Source organism: Varanus komodoensis, unplaced genomic scaffold, assembly GCF_004798865.1.
Source record: "Varanus komodoensis strain SLA01 unplaced genomic scaffold, ASM479886v1 scaffold54, whole genome shotgun sequence".
Classification (NCBI taxonomy): Eukaryota; Metazoa; Chordata; class Lepidosauria; order Squamata; family Varanidae; genus Varanus; species Varanus komodoensis.
The window spans coordinates 244,138-269,004 of NW_025336142.1; the positions used below are offsets into that span (position 1 = coordinate 244,138).

General features: G+C 51.0%; 1 protein-coding gene across 1 annotated transcript; it reads right to left on the bottom strand.

The window, feature by feature from the left end:
* Positions 1–881: 881 nt before the first annotated feature.
* Positions 882–24,867, bottom strand: NAT8L (N-acetyltransferase 8 like). The gene is made up of 3 exons (XM_044448231.1): positions 24,453–24,867; positions 21,966–22,130; positions 882–1,249 (listed from the first exon to the last, which is right to left on the bottom strand). Exons 1-3 carry the CDS (start codon positions 24,865–24,867, stop codon positions 882–884), a joined length of 948 nt encoding a protein of 315 aa, XP_044304166.1.

Consider the following 24,867-nt stretch of genomic DNA (forward strand, 5'->3'; position numbering starts at 1 on the left):
TTAGCATACAGGTGTGTTGCCATAGAAACAGAAGCCTCCATTTTGCCTCTGTGAAAACAGCCGGCAAAAGCTGGAGCTTGAATAAGGGAAGGGAAGCAAAACAGAGTAAAGAAAGAGCTACATGGAGGTTAACCCGAAGGACGTCTACTGCATCTAGAGATGTCTGGCACAGGACTGCAGGTTATGTACATCAGCGCAGGTGCATTTCAGTACCGTGCGGGCTTTGCGCTGGGCTCAGGGTGCACATTGCTGGCGTAGGAAGGAAGGGGCGCGGAGGGGCTCCTCGCCGGCGGGCGCCCCAAGAGGCTCTCGGGCCGCTGGCGGGGGCACACGCGCACTTCCTCTTCATGCACGGGGGCAAGCGGGCTTGCGCATTGGCTCGGGGTGCCGGCAGCCGGCGTGCGGTGTGGAGGCATGCTTGTCCGTGAGATGCCAGGAACCGCATTCACGTGAAACCGTGGCATTCGCCGTATCGGGACGCATCACTACATTTTGAGTTACTCCGGGGGTGGGGGAGCTATTTACAACACACACCAGACAAGCAGTATTACCACATAGTGAAGGTTTCTGTGCTTATGTGGGCAACCTGGGGGGGTCTGGGGAGGGCGAGGGGTCTGGGCGTGTGGCGTGGGAGCGTGTCCATCCTGCCTCCTCAGCCGCTGACCCGGCGGGTGCCTCGTGGGCGGCCAGCGGCCTCTGGCACAAGCCCCGCCGCTTGGCAAGGGCGCCGGAGAGGAGGGCCCTCCGCTGAACCAAGCAAATGAGCGGAATGGAATGGAGAAGCACGAAACCAGAACGAGATCTGCAAATAAACAGTGGCAAAAACCCCCACGACACACAGCGGGGGAGACTCTGGGGTGGGGCAATGTGACTCGGGCCCGCTATTCCTCGCGCAGCTGCAGGCAGTAGCGGTGATAGCGAAGCTGGAAAAACATTCGCTCCAGGACGGAGTGCGTCATCCCGGGCAGCGTGTAGTGTTCCACGACGCCCACGTGCTTGAAGCCCAGCGACTCGTACAACCGGTGGGCCGCCACCTTCACCGCCGTGGTTCCCAGCACGACGGAGGAATAGTTATTGAGCATGGCGAACTCCAGCACCTTGCGGCCCAGCGCTTTGGCAATCCCTTTCCCCCGGTACTTGGCGTCCACGGACATGCGATGCAGCTCCACCGTGTTGTCCTCCTCGTTGCCCCTTGCCGCCACGATGCCCACCACGTTGCCGTTCAGCACTGCCACCCAGAAGCAGGAACCTGCGGGCACAAAGCGGCGTGAGGACTGGGGCACGCCAGGGCTGCCGCCAAGCGCGCGGCCTGGCCTCCCTCCGCGCCTGGTGGTTGGCTGCGAGGAGCCCAGACGAGGCGGGAGAGGAAAGGTGGGCGAGCCAGTGCCCCTTGAGGGAGGGCTGGGCAGACGCTAGGCTGGTCTTCCCGGCTGAGTGCCTTTGCTTCCACTTGCCTGCCTTCGAGGAGGAAGTGCAGCAAAGGCCGTCGAGAAACCAGCGGAAGGTGGCCAGGGTGCTTCCCTTTGGGAGAAGGTGCCCAGCACAAAGCCCTCGTGTGCCTCCTTATAATAATTCAGGGCAGATTAAGGGCGCAAGTGCAGCTAGAAAAAGGGCACGCAACTCTGGCATGTGTGGATCGTGCCCGAGGGAGCGCAGTGAGCTGCGGGGGCTCCCAAGCTCCACTCCAAGCAAGCTGAGGCCGCAAGCCCCCAGGCCCCCACCAGTGCCTCGGCTGCTGGGTGAGCCAGCGAGAGCCACTGGGAGCCACTGGTGAGCCAGCGAGAACAGGCCTCGCGCGAGCCAGCGGCTGTGTGTACCCGGCATGGTGCGGAGTCCTTGCCTGCTCCGCGTCAGATATTGCCAGAGACGGCTTGCAAACAGAAAACAAATGTATCCAAACGACGCTATTCTGAACCACTCCGACCTGCAGTTCGTGTTCACACTCGGAATGGATTCACTTCCTGCCTGGATCAAGCAACGCCTCAGCTGGACTCACTGACATCAGCCAGACTGAGGCTGCGAGGATGATGGGCCCTTGCAGTCAAGGCCTTCTTGCACAGTCGCTCTGCCCTTGCTTGGACCCCCCCCCCCCCCCCACTGCTTTAAATATCTCGCCCCGGGAGGGCTCCCATCCAGTGGGAACACCCAGAACTTGCACATTCACCACTGGAATCCTGCTTTTCCGAGGACCTGCTTTTCAAAGAGTGGACTATCTCTCAGCAAGCAATTATTTTCATGTTTTATCACGGTGCAATGACTTGGAGAGTTTAAAAATCCAGAAAATAGCAATCTACTTCTATCATTTGTTTTAGGGGTGGAGCAGTGCAGCCCTCCAGACGGTTTAGGACTACAGTTCTCATCATCCCTCCCCATTAGCCATGGTGGGGGATGACGGATGTTGCAGCTCAACAATCTCTGGAGAGGCAAGCGCTCGCTTGCTTTTGTTCTTCCAATTGCTGCCAGAGTTAAGAGGATTGTTCAGCCCAGTAAATGTGCGAGAGCTCATCGCAGGTCACTCGTTCAGGCCCAGTGGCCAGCCTGCTTTGAAAAGTGTGGGGGTTTTTTCATAATTGAGCCACAACATAGTTTGAGGTTACTACTCGATTATCACTACAGGAAAATTACTACTTGATTTAAAGTGTGAATTCCATCTTCTCAACCTGTCTTTTAACATCGTGGTAAAACTTTTAACACAATGTTGATGTCAACCTATTTATACTAGATGCACATCCCCCCACCCCCATATATTAATTGTTTTCCAGAAATCCAAGTGAGATTCTTCACATGTGCCCGAATCGCTGTCGGCATGTCCTTGCCCACACGGCTGCCCTGGAGACGGCTGCATGGAGCACTCCAGCCGAAAGGTGTCCGAACTCCGGCCTTCGGGCTGAGAGGGCCTCCTGCCCTGTTCCTGGCCAAACTGGACACAAGCATCCCTCTGGGCACTGGGATGAATTCCTACGGGGAAAACTGACCCTCCTTAGACTCCAAGCAGCCAACGCTGTGCTTGTCCCCCAGAGCCGAACGCAGGCAGAATCCTCGCTTCCAAGCACAGCAGACACACTGGATTGATGCTCTTCCAAGCAAATCATCTGCAGCCCTTTCCCTACCAGGTAGGGAACTGTCAGATGAAGCATCTGGGGCAAAGCGGGGGAAAGGCCGAAGGGGGTCCACAGATCGGCACTGCGCTGCCCAGGAGGGAAGACAAAACTCCTTTTGTGGGGCTGGACACTGGTTGGGAAAACAGGGCTCAGCGGTGACACGGCCCTCGCCAAAGGGACTGCCTAACATTTCGGGGGGGCAGAGCTTCTGGGCCCAGGCAATGGCAAAGCAAATCTCTCAAGCCTCAGATGCAGCTTCTGCTCTTCAAGCTACAGCTTCTGTGACACGTACTTCGCGGAGCCTGGCACACTGGCCATCGCTCCCCCCCCCCCCCCCCCCCCCCCCCCCCGCCCAAGAAGAGTACATTTGGAAAAGAAGCTGGATGAGGCAGAGCAGCCTGAAGAAGCTTCACAGCAGGCAGGCTGCTCTTTTCCACACACTGGCTGTGGTAAGCAATGAGGGGTTCATCGCTTGTCCCTGGCTTTGAAGGAGACCAAAGCAAATGATGGTGCTGTGGACCTATTCCAAGAATAAATAGAGGTCTGGATGGGAATGTCTCTAGCTACTTGTTAAGAGAATCTGTGTGAGCCACCGTTGAGTATCGGAAGGGTCTTCTGGACCAGAGAAAGCTGGATTTGAAGCCCCTCAACATGACCAAGGCACCTGAATGCACCTCATCCTTCTCCTGGATTCATTAATGCATCAAAGTCTTTGGGCAACCTGAATAAAGGTCCACAGGGCACCGGAGGCTGAAGGGTCTCAGGGTCCCTTTGCTGGGAAAAGGGCATGGCTAAGGACTTGCAAAATCTCTCCGGAATTACCTGAAGTGGGAGAGAGCTGCGTTGCTCACCATTCGTTTTTTCCATTGGCCCAAAGGGCAGAGCTGAATAGGAATGTTGTTGTTCATCATCATCATCATCATCATCATCATCATCATCATCATCATTCTACAGCCCAATAACCAAACCAGAATTAATAAATACAATGCATTATGATATAAAAATAAAGCAACAATAAAAACAGCAAGATGTTAAATTCAAATTTTACAACCGTATTTTAACAACCAAGCAACCCACCCCAGTCCGTACCACTGGGCTGACCAAAAGCACCAGAAAGCATGCCAACCCATGTGCCACAAGGGAGCCGCCTTGACCTGGCACCAGAGAGACCACAAAGCTGGCCTTGGGCTGGCCTGGCAGGCAGATGGATCCATAAGTTCTTGCAGTAACTTCATCTTCCAGCAGACGTGGTTACCAGAAGCTGGTTCAATTCCTGTCCAGGACTAAATGCCAAGAGGAGTTCCAACACTGAAGAATTAGAAATATGAATGAAGTAGCCAGAGAATTGCACTGCTGGTCTCAAATAAGCCAGATATTGAGATGTCCTGCTTTGAGCCATCATTTTGATGAACTTGTTTGTCTAAATATTTATATTCCTGTTTTTTTCACAGGAAGATGCTTGATTTAAAATGGGCAAAACAGAGTTCAGTAGCTTAACCAGAAGCGGATCTTAATCCCTAAAGAGACTTTAATGGGCACTGGCCACTTAAAATTAGCAAATGTTGAGATCAGATACTGAAGAGACTCAACACAGGAGCAGTTCTAGGATTAAGAAGGTAAATAAGGCTAGTAAAACGCTGTTTAAATTAATCTCCAAGCATCAAGGTATGTGGTTTTTAAATAATGTATATGGAAATCATCCAGCTATTTCAGAAGGTTATTTCCTATATTTCTTAGATAAGTGCTGCAGACTTAGAGTAGTTCTCTTCTCTTTACGGAGAAGAGACTGATGGTAAAAACAAGTCAGAAGTGACCACCCACCTCTTCAATGGGTAGCATCCTTCCCTAACTGCAGATCTGAAATAATGAATTAGTGTATAATGGAAGATGCAGCAGCAGATTAAAAGCCACTGGGATGGACACAGGAAATAGGACGTCTGTTTATAGATGATACTTAGAAATAGTGCAGAAGAAGAAATATAATGGAAATGTATCGAGAAACAGTATCCGTCTTGAGACCGCACGTATCCGGTGTCTGTACAACAAAGAAGAACAATGTGTCATTAATCACCGGGCAAGATAACGAGTAGGGTCGGGAGAAAGATCTTAGCCCCGTGGCGCACGGGCGGCTTTGATACAGATCAAAGGAAACTGGCAGAGCCGTATTGGCTCAGCAACGGACCTCAAAAAACCTACTCAAGGGGAAGAGAAGAAAGAAAATTAATATGAGAGGGTGGAAAGACCTGGATTGGGCCTAATAATAACAAATTATACTTAATTCCAAAGCCTTGTAAAAGCAGGGGGAGGTCAAGATAGAGGAAGCCCTGATTTCATCAAACGGGTATTTCTGGAATTTGGTTTTGCATTTCAGTAAGACTGATTTGTCAACACTGTGATAGCCGGGATCCCTTTCTCAAATTCTCCCATCAACAGATTCCATGTTTGGCGGCTGGGAACGGTAGAAAGGGCTACAGGGGCTTACAACCCTCACTGACGAGTGCATGAGCCCGTGTGGATCCCATGAACGGGCGGATTCAAAACACCCCAGGAATTGTTTGGATGAGCTCGTGGGAGCAGCGGCTTTGGCTTGCGCACGACATCTAACCCAGACCTGATAAACCCTTGCACACATTTGGACGGGGGAATTATTAATAGCAGCCATTTTCCCCCATGATGTGCCCTAATTTTTAAAAAATCGCCAGTTTGCAAAGTGTTTGCAGAACATCACTAGGCAAAGATGCCCCAGCACCCAGGTCCTGGCAGAGCTCAAGCACGAACGCATGCGTTCCTGGAAAGAGTCCCTGGCCCATCTGTGGGAACGGCGGCATCAGGACTGCTCTGAGCATCTGCTCTTCTGACAAGTGCACACTTCTTCCAGAGCAAACCCTGCGTCTGCTACGAGCCTCAAAGTGGAGCGTGCTTGGCAAGTGGCACAGAGGCAGACTCAACTCTCAGATGCGCACCGAGGTGCATTTCTGCCAAGGCGCATGCAGGGCTCAGCAGCTAGGACAATTCCAACTGACATGGTGAGCAAAGCAGTGCTGGTTTGCAAGGGCGATCTCCTAATTGGATCAGTCCATCAAATCACTTATGGATTTTTTAAACCATAAAAAGTTATGGCTTTGCATCAAATGTGCGGATGCCCAAATACTCGTGCTGTTTGTCCTTATTTCGCTATTTTACTTTTGCAATGGGTAGAAGCAATAAACACTCTGACTGAGGTGGGCACCACACAGGCTGCTAGCTTTCAGCCCAGTTAGGAAAAGAGCAGTTAATTAGGGAAGCAGTAAGAGGGGATGCCGAGTGTCTGGCTGGCATCTCCGTGCTGCTCTAGTCATTGCAAATCTTCAGAAGCATTTTAAAGAGCGGAAAATCCACAACACACAAAGCAGGGACACAAAGCTCCCTTTGGACACAGAGGATCGCCGTTTGCATGTGGCCCAATTAAGTGAAGGCAAACACTTTCAGGAGAAGCAGCCCCACTAGCTGTGACCCGCAAGCTGGGCCAGAGAATCACCCCTGCAGGTATGTGGGGACCGGTGTTACTGCCCCCTCCCATTTAGCCAGCAAGAGCCCTTCTCAGGGATGGCGGCAGCACAGGTAGGAAGGGAATCACTACACTGCCTCCAGGGACTGGGAAGCCGGAGAAGGCACACATCCTTCCGTCAGAAAAGATGTAAATGCCATTTATTTAATTTTAGTACAAAAGGAGGAGCAAATTAGAATAATGCGGAGAAATGGAGGGAAACAAGCAATGTGAGAAAGTTTCTGAGATGTGCGTGATGGAGCTCTGCCCTGCCCTTTGACCGTAAAGAGGCCCTGGTGAGGAACGGGGTATCTTGCCCGAGGTCCCCAGCAGAGCCGCGGCTGCTCCTTCCCTCAGCCTGAAAGGACAAGAGCACGCCTCACGGGTGCCCAAGCTGGAAAGCACGTGCCCAGCGCCACTGCCCCGTCCTCCAGCAGCTGCTCCTCCACGGACACGCCTCCGCAGCTCCCCTCTTACCCTTTCAGCGCCACCCCCTGGAAATGACACATGGGGCCCTCGCCTCTTCTCAGTCAAGAGCGCCTCCCACCACCAGTGCCGACTTCCAAGCCCCCGTCCAGATGCTCAGGAGCCGCCAGCTGGACAATGACCAGGACACTCACCAGAGCAGCCCCGGAGAGTGCTGTCACGGGGCGCAGAAGGCCTCCTGCTTGCCGCTGCCCTGCCCCCGTGACTGTGGGATCCACGCCACGGCTGGCAAAGGGCCCGGGAGGCCTGTGCAGGGCACCCCGGAGCTGTCTGTGGCCGCCGTGACCTTTTCCTCTGCTCGAGCTAATGCCTCCTGCAAACAGAGAGAGCCTCTCCATGCAGCCAGCCTGATGCGATGTGCCCGCCGCGCCCAGGGAAGCACTCTGGAGACGTCTTGCGCGTGAGGGAAGGCCAGTCCTGGAGAGGGCCTTGTGCAGGGCACGCCCTTGCAGCATCACCGCTAGTCGGAGATGGCCAGGTGGCCCCGCCTCTCCTGCAGACCCCGGGGCAGTCCTCACAGTCCCCCTCGGGAGCCTCCCGCTGCTGCTCCCGCTGCATCGCTCCGCTTCCTGTGGAATGAGCCGCGGCGGCAAAATGCCTTCGGAGAGGCATTCCTGGGCCCCTCTGTCCAGAAGCGCCTGTGTCCCGTCTCCGCTGGGCCGAGCAGCCCCAGCTTGCCCATCGGCAGAGCCCCACAGCGAGTGCTGGGGCCAAGAAGGGAGGAGCGGGCCCTGCCGCAGGGCAGCTGAGCCAGGCGGGAGAGGGGCCCGGGGCTGGTGAGAGAGCCCGCATCGGGGGCCACGGGGGCCCGGCCCAGCCCAGCCCAGCCCAGCCCCGGCATGGAACACGTGGCCACGGAGCGCCTGCCTGCTGCTCAGCTGGCCCAGGCAGGCCATCGCCCTCAGAGACGCCGCCAGAGGGAGGGCAGGGGAAAGGTGCTCCTCCCCAGCAGCCGTGCTCCCTTGCCGCGGCCTTGGCGGGGACAGAGGCCATTCCCGGCAGCAGCCAGACATCCCTGCGGGCAGTTATGCAAGAGTGGGTTGATGGCGCCTTTCTTCTGGGCTTGGCTTGCACCTTGCGCCTGATTTCGGCTGGCAGGTTGCGGCCCCGGAGCGGAGGAACCTTCGGGAAATGATTAGCTTGAGTTGTCCGCGACAGCAGCTGCAGTTCATGGCAAGTTCAGACGGGCAGGAGAAGCAAATAAGTGCGTAGCATCTGTGTGGGGAGCCGGTGACCTGAGCTCACACGGGCCTGGGCTGCGCACGAGGCCTCCCAGCCCCACACGGCTCGGGCATTGCGCAGCCAGTGACGCCTTCCCGCCATCTGGGTGAACTGGGTGGACCCTGGCTGTGCCTGGGAGCACTGCCCCCCACAGCCCCCCCACTCCGAGGGAGGGATCTGCCCACGCCATTCTCCTATGGGGCGCTGCTCCACAGAGGGGAGGAGGTAGCCACATAGCATGTCCTTTGGACCGCCCCCCCCCCCCAGTCTTCTGAAACCGCTGAATGCTGAGTCACATCCTGGCTAGGGGAGTCCGATGCTGGAGACTGACATTTCTGCAGCAGGGCTTCCCCTTCATTAATGATTGTCTTGAAAACATGCTGACCAAGTAACCATGGGGGGGGGCGCCCCCACGGGGCCTCTTAGTCTGCATGCCAAGTGCCGGGGGTCCAGGTTACCTAGTCTGAGGGCAGGACGCACAAACAGGCGACTTCCCTTCTGATTACGCACTACCTCGTTCAGGACGCCGTTTTAGGGTATGCGCCCCCTTCCCTGGCCCTGTGCATCCCATTTTGACGGCTCAACACAGCTGCTCCTCCTCAGTCTATTGGGGGGTGTGGTGAGCTTGCAGAAAATGTTGCTTCAGAGTCTGCCCAGGCTGAGGAGCAGCCGGCAAATGGCGTCGCCCTTTCTGCGGAAAAAGGCTCTTTGGGCACTGCAGCCTCCGTTCCTCCAGGCCTCCCCACTCCCAGGCTTCCACAAGCAGGAACCGAAGGGCGTTTGTGGCTCACGAGGCAGCAAAGAATGGGGCAGCCCCCCGCGGGGGCTCCCAGCCAACGCCAGCCCCCGGCAAGGCTTCGGCTGCTCCTCTCCCGGGTTTGTGCCTCCACTGGATCCGGGAGCTGCCTCCCTGCGAGGGGAGGGCTTGCAGCGCAGAGACTCCCCCCGGCCGGTTTTGCCCATTCAGCAGGGCTGCCGCACTCCCCATGGTCACTTTCTGGGGCCTGAAGGGCCTGCCATGGGGAGAGAGGAAACAGCACTGCTTCCACCAGCCCCAGGCATGTATTTCTAAGTCTGCAGCCAACCCAGTGTTTAATCCCATGCTGAGAGTCGCCTTGGCAGGACACCGTGGCCAATAGTGTTTCATATCTTCCACAGCCCCGGAACCTGTCCTCATAACACCTGCAGTCAGGTGCCAAGAAAGTCTCGGCGCATGTGCTGCAAGGTGTTTCGGCTCCGGCGAATCTGGACCCAGCGGCCAGCAGCCCTGGCTGCTTCCCTCACTTGTCGGGCCCTGGAGCAAAGGGCCCGGGACCCGGCGGGCCTGCCCCTCCTGGCCCCGGGGGCAGGCTGCCCTTCAGCACATGCCCCTGGGGCAGCGATACAGGTGTCCGCAGAGCAACAAACAATACTGAAACGAGGCCAGTTGTGTTGTCACTGATGAAACCCAGTTATGCAACAGGCGTACAAAGAGCTTCCCTCCGACACCAAAAGGATGCTGGAAGGGGCCTCTCTCCCGCCCCAGGTCAGATGGGGGGCCTGGAAGCCTGGCACAGGGTGCAGGCGAGGGCAGGAGGGGCCTTGGTGCGCACGATGCCGACTGGCAGAGAAGCCGGTGCCCGGACAGGCAGAGAAGGCCCTGTGCTGGAGGCGGTCCTGCTGTGGCAGCATTTCTGCATCACCCGCTGCTCCCTCCAAGTCAAAGTCGGGGTTGGCAGTGATGCAGATACCTGGAAGCAAGCACCGGAAGGCTTTCCTCAGAACTTGGACCAGCCCGCATGGCAGGGCGCAGTCAGTCGCCCCCCAAGAACGCTCAGGTTCCCCCTCCAAGCAGCCACCCTTCTCTGTTTTGCCCAACATCAGCCTTGCCCACGGCAGGAAATTTCCGAAGAGACACGCCTCTAAAGGTGGCGCTGTAAGCCTTTTTGCACACACACACATTTTTATGCCACTTAGCCAGGCAGCAGGAAAAGGAGTAAAGAGGCAGGAGTGCGGGGGTCTGGCTCCGAGGCCAGAGGTCCCCTTCCCAGGCTGCATCCCCCCGCCCTGCTGCTCAAAGTGGCCTTGACCTTTTCCTCTTGCTCTGTCTCCGGAGGCAGCCGACGAGACAGCCACTCAGGGGTACTTTTTATGGCTCTCTGTGATGAACGGGACTCACCAGCCGTGTTAAATTTGTGTCAAGCTGGAGCAGGCAGGTGCCTGTGGGAGCAGCATCTGCCACGCAGCGAGTCAGGCGGGGGGAACGGGCCCGGCCTCCACCCAGGCGGGCCAGTGCTGCAGAGCGCGCTGGCGCAGGAAGCAAACGCCAGGGGAGGACCAGACCTCCGCAGCATTTTTGCATTAAAGGCCGGGTTTGGTCCCTCTCCAGGACCTGCCCGCCACAGCCTCCTCTTCCTCCTGGTCTGCAGAGGGCCTTTGCCCCATGGGGGCCGCGTGCCCGGGCCAGGGACCCAACCCTGCAGCCCCATCACCGTAGCACGTCGTGGCTGAATGTGGCACCAAGCGCTGCGATGTCTCCAGGGCCGCGTGGCTTCTGCTGATGCAAATCCCTTGAGCAGCTGCAGAGCCTGGGCCAGCCTGGCCCAGACAGGCAGGTCGCATCGCAGCCGTCCTCCCCGAGCAGGAGCTGGCCGGACAAGCGGCCAAGAGCTGCCTCGAGGCTGGCCTTAGGCCCACTGCGCTGCCACACGGGGGCAGCAGGTGGCTCGGGAGGAGTGGGGCAAGCGGCTGGGGGACCACCATCGCCGCCCACCCGGCAGCTCCGCTCGGCAAGACTGCTCCCCTCTTCCCAGTGGAACGGCTGCTGGCCCTCTGCCAGGAGACGCACCTTCCTGCCGTTGAGCACACCGCTAAGGACAGTGCCTTTTTTGTAAAAAAAAAAAAGAAAAGGTGCCGGAACTCCCGTCGCTGCCGGCACACACAAATCCCAAGCCAAGCAGCGTCCCAAGCCGGGTGGCGCGGACACAAAAGCAGCCTGCAGGCACTATGTGAATGATGTTTGCTGCTGACCTGCTACGCTGATAGGGAATTCAAAATCACTTCGTAAAATCCACTGGAAAAAAAGGTGCTTTTGATGACAAAAAAAGCCCTGGCTAAAGAGCTTCTCAAGCCTATGCGTGCGCAGACGGGGCTCACGAGATATGGCAGTTAATCAGCAGTGTTTACATGAAGAGTTGAAAAAAGTAGAAGATGTGCATAAGAAATTTTAAAATATGGTAGTCATTTTAGAAGGCGTGCAAACAGAGCACATACTTGCAGGTGCAATCAGTAAATACAATGCAGTAAAGACTGAGGAATTAGAAAGGCATTTAAAACATCTGGATTAGAAAAATCAATGTACAAGCATCAGAATTAAGAGGTATGAAAGAAAGGCTGGAGGTTTTGACCTTGCATTTCTAGGCGACATTTTTGTAACTCTTACGGAAGCTGAGTTAGGCAGAATTAATATCCTGACTGCATATAAAGTCAGATTTTGCATGTAAAAGAGGCGTCTCAGAAATATCTTGAAAATAGTGCTTCTAAGGACTTAGTTATGCAAGTTGTAAGAGAACATCCCAGTGTAAAAATGAGGGAAAATAAGTAACTAAATAAAGGTAATCAGTTTTGCTGCCTTGTCACTAATTACACTGAAAGGGGGAAAGGGATCAAATTTATAACTGATCAGTTGGTTAAAGAAAATACCAATTGTTGATGGAGTTTTCCCTCTAAAGGGAAATGGATTACATGAGCGACAAAAGATGAGGCCCCTTCATTCTTAAAGGAAGTAGAGAATGAGGAGGTGGGAGCAGAACGCTTGACTGATGGCATTTATGCAGAAGGAGTACAAAGGAAACATCACAGGTTACCCCTTCAGGTTAGAGAAGCTGGCAGTGCAGCAGCAAGGGGATTGATACAAGATCGTTAAATAATGAGAAAAACTATCAGAACTGGTAGGAAAAGAATGAGCCTTCTGGTCTTTCTTGAGCAGAAGAGAATCATTGCCTATGAACTATAAATTTTATGGTAGTACCTCATGAGGATATGTTTAGTATTACTGTAAGTACTATAAATATATATTGCTGATTATTCAAAATGAACAAGGTTCAAATTTTAAGTTTAAATGTAACAAGACTTAATAATTTGCTTAAAAGAACTACACAAGCACTAAAGAGATTAAACAAAGATATAGATCTGCTATGAGAAACTCATATCATGAAACAACAGTTTAATCTGTTGCTCAGTTTAGGACTAGGAACAACTTTCTTCTCACATGCTGATACAAAGATAAAGAGGTTGCTATTTTTACGAAGTACTATTTAATTTAGAGGAACAGATAAAAGATGATGGTGGTAAATATTTCATTCTTGGGGGACAGATAGGTGGTCAGAAGTTATTACTAATAAACCTAGATGCATCAAATCAGCACAAAATTCCTTTTAGGGAATACTCTAATTAAGAAATATTGTTAGAAAGGGATTTCAGTGGAATCCCAAAGCCAGTACTGGATAAGAGAGGTAAAAGGCAGAGTCAAAGCTCATTACCAGTTACCGTTTTTGAGGAATGAGAAGTTTAATTAATATTTGGAAGTTTTACCATCCAGAGAAAAGGAATTACACTATTTTTTTTTCTGCTCCACATCAGATTTATTCAAGAATAGATTTTTTTTTTCCTCCCACATTAATGCATTAGATTACAGGAGTAGGTCAGAAAATGTCTGATCATGCACCAATATTTCTATCATGCCAGTTACCCTATGGTAAGATTAGAAATGTTAACTGGAAGCTTAATATATTCCCACTGAAGGAATGAAATGGCAATTCATTATCTATGGAATGAATTAAAGTACTTTTTTGAAACCAGTACAAGACACAAACTGGGCAAATACTTGGAATACAGCAAGTCTTTTTAGAGGATGTCTTATAAATGTTTCCTCTGCTCTTTCCAAGCAGAGAGAGAAACACCAACCTGAGTTAAGACAATCAAAGAACTGGAAGATTAACATAAGGAAACTTTAGTTGTAATATTGTTGGAGGATATCAATCACCACAGAAAATTGTTAGAAATAAATATTTTTGAAGCTGAGAACTCAAAGCTCACAAAACAATTAAAAAACAGCAATAAAACAGAAAAAAATATATTTTAAGCTAAAGGAGGAAAGGTCTAAAAGAATAATACCCCCTATATCTGAACTTCAGAGATTTACACAAAAAACAAGAAGTTCAAGCTGGTATGCAGCTTTTAAAATATGCAAAATCGCCTGGATTGGATGGATTACCTACAGAATTTTATAAAATATTTACAGCTATCTTGGCAGTATATTTAACAGAATTATTCAATGAATGTTTTAAAAGTGGTATGATGGCCAAATCTTGGGATGATGCTAGGATAGGGTTAATTAGCAAAAAAAGAGAAGATCCTTCAGCACCAGCATCATATCAACTCATATCTTTATCAAATTAGGATTTTAAGATTTTTGCCATGTTATGGATTAAAAGATTAAATTTGATTAAATTAAATCAAATTATATCAGAGTAAATTAATAAAGAGCAAACTTGTTTGCTTTGTGGTTGATCCCTATCAGATAACACAAGAAGAATGAGAGATTTGGTAAATATTTGTCAAAATGATAACATAAGTGCAGCATTAGTATTTTTAGATGCAGAGAAAGCATTTGATAGGGTTGAATGGAAGTTTTTATTTCCGATTTAGAAGTGTACCATTCTGGGGACAACATCTTAAAAGTTATAAGAACAATTCATTCAAATCCTAGAACCAAGATAACTATTAATGGACAAAATTCATAATTTTTATATTTAAAATGTGGTACAAAGCAAAGATGCCCATTATCAGCTCTACTGTTTGCTTTATGTATGGAACCTTTGGCAACATCAAATAGATTGGATAAGATTTATGGAACTGAGGTGGGAAGGTATATTTATACAATCAGTTTGCATGTCTTGATAACAATCACTAAACCTGAAACACCTATTGAAATGTTATTGCATAGCTTAGTTATAGTGAGATTTCAGGCTATAAAATAAATTATCATAAAACAGAAATTCTGGAAATTAACATCTCATATAAAATGAAACATGAGATAACTGATAAAACTTAATATATAATGAACAAATGTATCTTTAAAATATATGGGTGTATATATTATCCCATCTATTGATGAGTTTTTCCAAGTTAATTATGTTCCACTTCTGTCAGCAACTGAGCAAGACATTGGTCTAAATTAGTGCTGTTGTGGTTAAGATGTTTAGCCATAATAAATATGATTATATGTAGACTTGTTTATATTTGAAAATGTTCCCATACCAGTACCAATGGCTACATTGACTCAATTGAATAAATAATTAAGTTTTTATGGAATAATAAAAAGTCAAGAGCTGTTGCTTCAACTCTCCAAAAACTCCTTAGTATTGTCTAGATATTATTACCACACATCTCTGAGATTTAAAAACAGAGCCCAGTGGTTAGATGACACAGATGGCTCACTGCTTGTATTTTTGAGCAAGCTCACTGTGGAATCCATTTGCAGCATTTACCATGGGCATATCAGAGGCACTGGAAGGCTATTCAAGACTTCCTTAAACCAAACTGTACTATAACAGCTGTTTTACAAGTTTAGGATAAATATAGGGACATGCTTACTTGTAACATTTCTCTGCTGCAATCTTTACTATATAACGCCCAATTCCAACTAGTCTGAAATAGAGCAGAATGGTCTAGGCATAAAATTATGACATTTGCAGATATGATTTAAGATGGCAGTCTAATATCCCTGTCTAAGCTAAAAGATAAAATGGAAACAAGAAGACCTTTATGGTTTCAGTATTGCCAATTACAGAGTTTCTTGACTTAATGTATGACAGATCAAAAAGTAGGTATAGAACTAAGGATATTTGAAAAGGTAATCAGCCAAGGGAATAAATCTAAAAAATAGAATTTATTACATATTGATTGCAGTAGATGATGATGACAAAGGCAATAAAGTTAAAATGGGATAAGATGACAAAGACAGAAATCTCTTTAGACCAGTGAAACTACCTCTTCCACAAAGGCCCTAAAATCTTCCCATGCATCAAGCTAAAGAATTTTTAATAAAATACTATCTTGTTGGTATATGATGCTGCAAAAGCTGGCAAGGATGCATCCCAATGTTAGCAATGCTTCTTGGAAATTTAGGAAAAATAATGCAGACTTTTCATCAAATCATAGAAGAGTAGAGTTGGAAGGGGCCGTGAAGGCCATCGAGTCCAACACCCTCCTGTTGCAGGACACCACGTTACACCATCCCACTCAGAGGACTGCCCAGTTTCTTTTTGAATGCTTCCAGTGTGGGAGAGCCCCCGCCTCTCCGGGCAGCTGGTCCACACCTGCAAAAGGGGAGAAGCAGCCAAGCAGAGGGCTTCGCTCTTCCATCACCCCTTGGATCCCGCTCCTGTTTCCTTAGATGAGAGAATTGGGGGTGCTGATGGTGCAACTGTTTGCAAGAACAAATATTCTATAAATATTCATGAATATAGAAATTTAAAGTGATTGTAGCCATCCACATCTTTGCTCCCAAATATTTCATTCCCTTTCCTCAGCAGTGCACAAGGGCTGTCGTACATTAATTTAACCGCAGCCACATCCAACAAAATTTTATCAAATGCTTTCTTGGTGCCATTTTAACTCACATTTCATCCTTTAGCAGCATATTTGCACATGGGTGCAACATAAATATTAAACAAAATAAAACCCTCCAGAAGTAAATCATTCAAGCTCCTCTTCCTGCAGTAGTATGCCAGCCCTTTTGTGAAATGTAAACATTAACGATTTCTTCAAAAACACCTTGAGCCCATTTATTTTAAGGCATTAAAACAAATGGATGCTTAACTTAGTCAGCAGGAACACGGAGCAAAGGATTTCCGTGTTTTAGGATAAGGAGGCCGCGAGAGGCTTTCTGCAGGAATGCCCGCGCACGTCCGGTGCAGCACAAGAGCAGGGCAGTAGCGCCTTCAGAAATAGTCCTGTGGCTCAAAACGCACTCCCGCTCTGCAGCGTGTGGTGTGGCGGAGCGAGCGCACACGGCTCCTGTGCTGAACGACGGTAGCAGCCACAGGCAAGGGCGCCCTTTGGAACGAACGCTGCAGCACCGTTTATTCATTTATGGGAGTTCCTAAAGCAGGAAGACAGCGGCAAAATAGCAAACAGCTCTTCAAAAACACGACCCCAGAAGAAAGCCTGGCTGTGTTTGGTTCTTTTGAGCATGCAATTCTGGAAATGCAGCCAGAAGGCCTCCGGAGTCAACCACAGACTTTGCCCAAGGCGGCTTTGCCAGCACCTGCATGTGAGACCTGCCAGTGGGCTCCCCGGGCCAAGCTGGAGTGCATCCTCCGCCCTTCGACCAGATCCTCTCAGCCTTACGAGAGCCCAAAGTCTGCCCATGGGGCCAGCAGAGAAACTGGCAAATGGCTGCCGGAAGAGACTGGCAAAGCAGTGGCTCAAGAGCAGAGCCAGCTACCTGCGGTGGCCAGAGGAACGCGTGCTCCAAAGTCACTCGGAAACAGAACCCTAGAACTGGCCAGCCACCCTGCCAAGCAGCCAGCTGGAGGCAGGCAGCTGCCAGGCACGGAGGCCCCCGAAGCTGAGCGCTGCGTGTGGCCCGGGACCGCCCAGCGGAGTGTCTGGGGGCCGCTTGGCAGTTGAGCTTGCGGTGGTTAACCTTGGAAGCCGCAACCTGGCTGGCCTTCTGCAATTCCCCCAGAAGTCCACCAACAGCCATACTCACCTTCTACCTATCCTGGAATTGGGAGATAATCATACAAGAGGGTAGGGAATGAACCTCAGTGACATTTTTGTCATAAAACAAGAGTAAACCTTTCAAACATTTAGATACTCTTTTTTAAGTGGTGAGTTACCAGGAGTGGAGGGAATCCTCATAATCAAAAAATCCACATTTAACAGCACAGGCTGAAACCACAGTCCTCTTACTCACGAGAAGACCCAGTGCCTGGGTTTGAGAGAACCGCAGCATCTCCTGTGCAGGCACAACCCAATTCGAGGCTGCGTCCTGCGAATCCAGAAGCACGGTCTGCCCGCAGACTGAACAAATGAGCAACCCTCGTGCTCCCCCGGCCTGCCCGCAGGAGAGCTCCCAGGCCGCCCACCCCTGCGCCCGCCTGCACTGCCCTGAGGAGCTGCCTCCTTTTGGCCAGCAGGATGAAACAGTGAGCAAGAGGCTTTGCCAGTGAGCCCCGGGTGCGTGGCTCTGCTCCTTTGCAGGAAACACAGAATTCGGGTCCGCAGCTCAAAATCGCAATGTTCCTGGTTCTGCTCATTTTATCTTACAAGGGTAAAATTAGCTATAGCTGCTTTGAGGCCTCAAAAGAAGCAATTAAATAAGAGCTCTTCAGGGAACGGCACTCATCAGCTAGCTATTCAGAGCAAAATACATGGCTCGTTTTGCCTAGAAGGAAGATCATTTTCTGGTTGTTTCTCAAAAAGTTATTGGTATAAGAACATATGAATGAAATACTGCAGTTCTTGTGCACATGTGTACAAGCATTCGCACATGCCTTGAGGCAGAGCTCAAGGAAGCCCACATATACACACGCAGTAAATAGTTCTGAGGTGGGTATCTTTAAAGAGAGGCAATCCACTGCTTGCTTGTCCAGCCTACACGCAACTTTAATATTAGAATTGCCCAGATGTTTTCAAACCCCAGCATTTCTTAAATTAGCTGAATTTAGGAAAGGTTGCCAAAGCAGAAACTGTTGTCTTTCCATGCCCACTATAAAGCACATTTTCATCTGCTTTGTCAGCTTAGTGTACAAAATTACTAGTTCTACTATTGCCAGCAAAATAAGTCAACATGACACAAAACAATTATTCCCTGCTTTACAATAAGAAACATTTTTATTGCTTTCCATGCCACTGTGATTCAGTTCTGCACTGGATCAATCTATTTTTATGCTGACAAAAATATTCTTATTAATTTTTTTTTAGACTAAAAGGAGCCCATTTAAGCAAACTGTGAGGGCATGGAAGGGTTTTTTCCCTTAGAGGCACAAAAGGAAAAAGTTCATGTTTCAGTTTTCCATTTTTTAAAAAACTGTAGAAGACTGAAAAATAACAGAACCCTAACAGCCCTTGCAGGTAGCACAGTAGCAGCTGCAACCAAATCTTCGGCTTCTGGTTGCAGACCATGGGATGCAAAGTGTATGTGGGCAGAAGAAAGAAGCAGGGCAAACTAGAAGCGATCAAGTAAGGAATGGGAGGGTTAAACATTACAGTACTTGGTGTAAACTAAAGTGGACTGGAATGGGACATTTTCAGTAGGACAAGCACAAAGCTTTACTCCAGAAATAAGAAACTCAGCAAAAACACAGGTAATAACGTGGAGGCAAGACACCGCGCGGGCAGGAGGAGCTCTCAGGGAAAGTCTAATCCAATCGTATCAATCAGATTTCTCAGACAACCCATCAACATATCCGCCATTCAAAGCCACACACCTTGTGCAGTATCCAAGGGAAAACGGATAGCACACCAAAACAGGACATGCTGACCCACACAGAAAATGCGGCCTTGGGCTCAGACAGGAGGCGGGAGCGTGACTCAGAGAAGGGGCCAGCCACTTGCTCATCAAAAATGCACACTTCAGGCGGCCAACCCAGGGACTGTGCCCATGCACAGCAGCCGAGAGGCAGTACAGAACTCAATTAGCCGATGGAACTGCAAGTCGGAGATGGAGCAGGTCTGTTCTTACTGCCAAGCAAGACCAGGAGCAGATTATGGCAGTACCCATGAACTACGAACATCAAAACGCAGAGAAAAGCTGAAGAAGGTAACTAATGGAAACACAGCGTCAAAATACCACTTCAATAGCAACTTGAAGTGCACATAAACAACAGATTGACAGATCCTGGCCTCACAGAGGAGGGCCAGCATCGCTTCTCCATCAGTCCAGAGTGCAGGATGCGGAATAATGGGCTTAAGCTACACGAAGCCCGGTTCTGGCCAGACATCAAGAGAACCTTCCTGGCTGTTAGAGCGGTGCAGCAATGACCTGGGGAGGCAGTGGGCTCTCCCACACCAGAGGCATCCGAGAGCCAGCTGGACTCCAGCCTTCTGCCCGGGTGCCCTAACCGGTGTCCTGTCCTGGGCAGGGGCTGCACCTGACGGCCCTCTGGCTCCTTCCAACTCTACAATTCAATGGTTCGCATGACTGAGCACCACTGACCATGAGCCAGAAAAACTCTGGACCGAAAACAGAGACAGTGTTGGGGAAGAATGCCAAGAGAATGTAGCAACGAGAAAGAGAAGGGCTAGATGGACAATGGGAGAAGCACTCCTAATTGCTAAGGACAGGCGGGAAACAAAAGCAAAGGTGAAAATATAAGGCCAGGATTCTAAATGCAACTTTTCAGTAACTATCATGTGTAGTCAAAGAGGTCTATTGCAATGATCACTGCAAAAAATTGGAGAGCTACAAAAGAGGAAAAAGAAGAGACCTCTTCCAGAAGAGCCAAGAAATCAAAGGGAAATTTCAACCTAGATCAGGGATGTTACAGACAAACAGGGAAACATATTATCAGACCAGGAGAAAATAAAGAGAAGGTGGAAATAATATACAGAGGAACTCTGCAAAAGAAATGAAAGAATGCCAGACTCCTCCCAAGAGGAATCCCATGAGGAAGAGCCTGGAATCTTAGAAAGTGGAGTGACGTTGACTCTGAAAAGCACTTGGCAGGAATAAAACACCCAGAGTAGATAGGATACCAGTAGAACTGTTCCAAGCTGCATGAAATGAATCAGTCCAAATCCTAACAGGAATGTGCCAGCAAATATGGAAAACAAAGCAATGGGCCACACATGGGAAACATTCACTGTGCATTCCAGTCCTGAAGGAACAGAGGCCGCAAGCGCAGGACTGCCGCCCCAGTTCCCGTGCAAAGTGATGCTCCGGCTGCTGCAGCGAGAACCTGCATTGCATGGAGCGCGGGAAGCCTGATTCTGAAGCTGGATTGCAAAAGGGAGGAGGCACTCTGCAAATAGGAGCCAGAGAACGTCGGGAGGTCAGCCTGTGCTTTCGAGGCTAAAGCAAAGCCCTTGACTGTGTGGATGGCAAGAAGCTATCCATGGTCCTGAAAGAGAGGCTGTGCCTCAGCCCCCGACCGTCCCATGCGCAACCCATATGGCGTGCAAGCAGCCGCTGTCAGGAGGGGGCATGGAGAATGAGGGGCTTCAGTTCCTTTTCTAGACCTCTTGGGGGTTGGCTGGCTGAACTGCTTTTCTCCCACAGCAGGGAGTGGAAGGACGCTAAAGAATGCCAGCAATTGTGACAGCCCAGTTCTCTGATCCCCACCCCGGGAGCATGTCCCCACACCCCCCCCCTCCTTCTTGCCCCTGTGGGCTCTGGAGCTCTGCTAGCAATTGGAGGGATGCAGAGCCCATAGCCTCTGCAGGGCGCACCTTCTCCGAGGGGGAGCGCCGAAGGGTCCTGCAGCCCCAGCCGTGGTCCCGCCGCCAGCCTCAGTCACCCCTCCAGGGGAGAGTGGAGGAGACCCGATGCTTGGCCAAGAAGCCAAGGGCCAGGCAGAGGAACCGTGGAGTAGGCCACCTGCCCCTCATGAGGCGCACTTCAGCCACGCCAAGCCCCTCACGCTCACCACAGCAACCCGCGTGCAGCCTCCCGCAGAACGGGCAATGCAGGCGCCGAAGACGTCCGCTGCCGGCAAGCAGGCTGCGCCTCGTGCATGGTGCAGTCCTCGCTTGCAGGTGGTGGCTACTCAGACAGATTCCAGTATCACTACTGGGCATCTTGATAAACAATTCACGAACAATCGGATTAGCTTCCGGAGAGACGGGGAACACTCTCCTGGCCTGCATATATTTTCATGAAAAAGTTGTTTTGTGAATGACTTGGGAGACTTAGTACAGCTCGGTCAAGTACAAACTAGGGTATGCATACAGATCACACAGACGGATTACAAAGAATTCGGCACTCTGGACCAGGGACAAGGATTTTGGAAACCACTCTGGCATGTGGTTTAAAAAGGTATTGCTATTGCTATTGCCACCGTCATAAAACATATTTAATTATAGAATTAACATTCGCATTGCTCACAGAGAAGGACAGGCGCAAGCTTGTTCCACAAATTTCTCTGGCCTGCAGCAGGACTGATTTTCAGAGGAACCCTGCACCTGCCCAGATGAATATCACACCTGCTCTGCCTTCCTCTGCCTCTAACGTGTGCAAGCCCCTGGAACGCGGCAGCAGGCACACTGCCACTCGCCCGGCCTCTCCGCCTGACACAGAGAGGATTCTCCACAGAGCCTCTCCCACTCTGTGCTACTGCAAATTATGGACTATCCGGAGGACAAAACTAAGTTCCATAAAGCGAATGGCCCATGGCTTCCTCGGCTCACTGCAACAGGTTCAGTCCAGGGAGGCTGCTGAGGTTCCTCCTCCGACTTCCATGGGACCCCAGAGCCAAGGGCCCGAAGAGGCTCTCCAGGGCTCCGGTCCCTCTTAAAGGCTGCGGCAAGCGTGGCGTTCTAAGCACGGCTCTTCCGCTACCATGACACAAGGCAAGGTGGGCAACAGTCACATCTCACAATCAGCGGCTGCTGATCGAGCCCTCCGTGGGCGTATTACTCACCTGGCGATTTCATGTAATATCGCTCAATGTCGGACATGTCCGTATTCAGTGCGCACTCGAGATAGCTGAGGATAACTTTTCTACTGAAGTAGTACCTCACGCCCATCAGAAAGATGGGCAAGCAGCAGGTCAGCAACAAGGAGCTGGTCAGCACAAAGCACATGACTATGGAGATAAGGAAGAGAAATAAACGACACCTGTCAGAAAAGAGAATTCAGTGTTGATTTTGGAACACAAACCATAAGGCACAGATTTTACACTACAAAGGAGTTGCTGTACAGCACATGCTCATTTACACATTCCTTCTGTAAGTAAACGGGCACTTTAAAAAGAAAACTCTGCTGCATTGTTCACACAAGTGCTTTTGTTTACTTTAAACAGTTCAGACCCTGTTCCCATGCCATGTGAGCTCAGGAGGTGGAGGGACAGGGAGAAACGGCTTCTCCCAATTTCACACGTTCGCAGCACTGCGTGAACCATACGCTAGCCTTCAAAATCCACACTTTTCCAGATTTGGCACTGAAGTACTTCAATTAAATACAATACAAGTAAAAATGTATCCGTATATTAATTATATATATATATATATATATAATTTGATATGTATATATATGTTTGTATATATTATGTATATAATAAATTTAATATAATTTAATCATATATATATGAGGGAACATTGCATTCAAAATATGAGGAAAATTGCTTGCAGAAATGTGTGCATTAGGCAAGAATGCATACCAAATTAAAAACACATTAAGGAAAATGTGCACAAAATGGCTTATGGGTGGTCATGTGAAGATTTAAAGCCAAATTCTAAGTTCAGGACAAAGCAAACTTATTATCACTGTTTGGGACTGAAGTCTGAAGAAAATGAAAACTGAAAAACCAAAACTGACAGATGCCTCCATTCCTAGTGGGAAAAACAACACAGTTAACCTGACAGACGCAAAGCAAGTGTCTCACTAGCTCAGGCTGGTGAGCGTAATTCATTTGGCACACCACAAAGCTTGCCCTGCTACAAGCGGCCCTTACGGCCTCCTCATGATTGGTAGATCGGTGGTGCCACGGCAGGACAGTGGGGGCATTTTGGCCTCTGCGCATGCCCCGGAGACGCGGGGTCTCTCCTTGCCTAGACCTGAGCAAGCTGTGCCGCCTCCCCTTCCCACAGCAACACGGGCCGCACTGGCGGCGACGGGGCAGAAGGCTTCCGGGCTGCGTTTCCCTCACAGACAGTGGCGCGTTACGTAAGCTCATTAGCATCAGTGGATGGCTGCCAGCGCTGGGCAAGCCGCATAGGCAAACCTGAGCCCCCCTCAGCCATGCATGACCAGGAGGCCACCCGAGGAGGAGGTTTTGGAGAGTCCAGCTAGGCAGAGCAATGCATAGTCGCCTCTCTGTGCACAGAAGGGGCCGTGCCCGAAGAAGCTGGGGATGCCCAGCAGCTCCAGCGGAAGAGGCCTGGGCTCCCGGAAAGGAGACGGGCCAGCGGCCTCCTGCGCCCGGTTCTCTGGCCTCCCAGCATCGGTGTGTGCCAGCAGCACCCAGGCCAAAACGGCACCAGTGGGAGGCAGCCGGAGCGCAAGGAGGCTCCCGAAGCCGAGGGGGCTCTGCACCGAAGAGAGCGGCTGCCACCCAGCACCCCTCCTCCCCTGCCTAAAACGTATGCGTGCATTGCCGAGATGCAGTCAGGGGCAGCCAGCCAAGCGGCTTGGCCACAGATACTCCTTTCTTTCTAGCTTAAATACATACTATCACTTTCTACAACAAAATGGCATATGTTCCCAAGTACACACGATTCATTCAGGGGAACAGAAACAAACGGCATTCATTGCTAGGCATGATGGCACTACAATTTACATAGGCCTAAAGTTGGAAAATCTCAGATCCCGGGAATTTCCTTTTATCCGTTTGGGCACGTGCTGGCTGGCTTGCTCCCTCTGTTGGGACCAGGGCACAGGGAAGCACGGGCCCACGTGGGTCTTCCTTCCTCCAGCAGGGCCTTCTCTTGCAGCCACGCAAGAGGCGGGTCCGCAGGCCACCCAAGCGCCCTTCCAGTGGGACAGAGCCAGGCCTGCTCCTTTCCATGCAGAGAGCGGTGTGCGCGCCTGGGAGGTGCTCTTGCCTCCCCGCAGGCAGGCGGCCTCAGCAGGCACTCGGCTTTCCGCCTGGACTGCCTCCAGCAAAAGGAGCCCCCCTCCAGGCCTGGGTAGGGCAGACGGGCGACCAGCCCGCCAGCTCCTGCTGCATTAGGCTTGAGCAACAAGGCACTTCCTTGCTCCCTTCCCGTCCGTCCAGCCCACCAGCCAGAGCTCTCTGACCCGCCTGGCCTGCGCGTGCTCTGAAACAATGCAGCCCCGTCAGGCTCTGCCTGCAAAAATCCCCCTCGCCCAGGCAGAGTGGGTGGCCCAGAGGGGGTTGCACCGAGTGCTCCCAGGCCCCGTGGGGGGGAGACGCAATTCTACCCCACATGCAAACCCGGCAGTTTACCGGTCTGGTTTGGGGCTGACAAGTGCCGTGCTGAGCCCAGACTTTCAGAAACCCCCGACTCTGAGCGGCTGCTGCTGGCGGAGGCAACACGGTGCCCCTCACCTGCCCTGCAGCCAAGCACCTCCACCTGTGCCCCTCCCAGGATGCAGCACCTTTTCTCCCTCTCCCTCTGAACCACGCAGGTGGTGCCCGCCTGGCCAGCCAGAGCAGGAAGGAGGGATGCCCTGCACAGCCGTCCCCGGGCGCTGGCAAGAGGGCCGGGCCGGCCAGCATACCCAGGCAAGTGGAGAGCCACTGCTCTCGAGATCAGCAGGTCCACCAGGCCAGCCCTCTTCCTGGCCAGTGGCTGCTTGGCCACCTCGTCCAGCCGTCTACTGGCCTCCAGCAGTCGAAAGGAGGGAACGCCCACAGTCAT

What these genes read in the sequence shown, in the direction of transcription:
- NAT8L (XM_044448231.1), bottom strand. Translation starts at nt 24,867, where the DNA reads ATGACTGTGGGCGTTCCCTCCTTTCGACTGCTGGAGGCCAGTAGACGG. An exon ending in GTCAGCCCCAAACCAGACCG is followed by an intron (nt 22,131 to 24,452) that starts GTAAACTGCCGG and finishes TTATCTCCATAG; the next exon opens with TCATGTGCTTTGTGCTGACC. An exon ending in ATATTACATGAAATCGCCAG is followed by an intron (nt 1,250 to 21,965) that starts GTGAGTAATACG and finishes TTGTGCCCGCAG; the next exon opens with GTTCCTGCTTCTGGGTGGCA.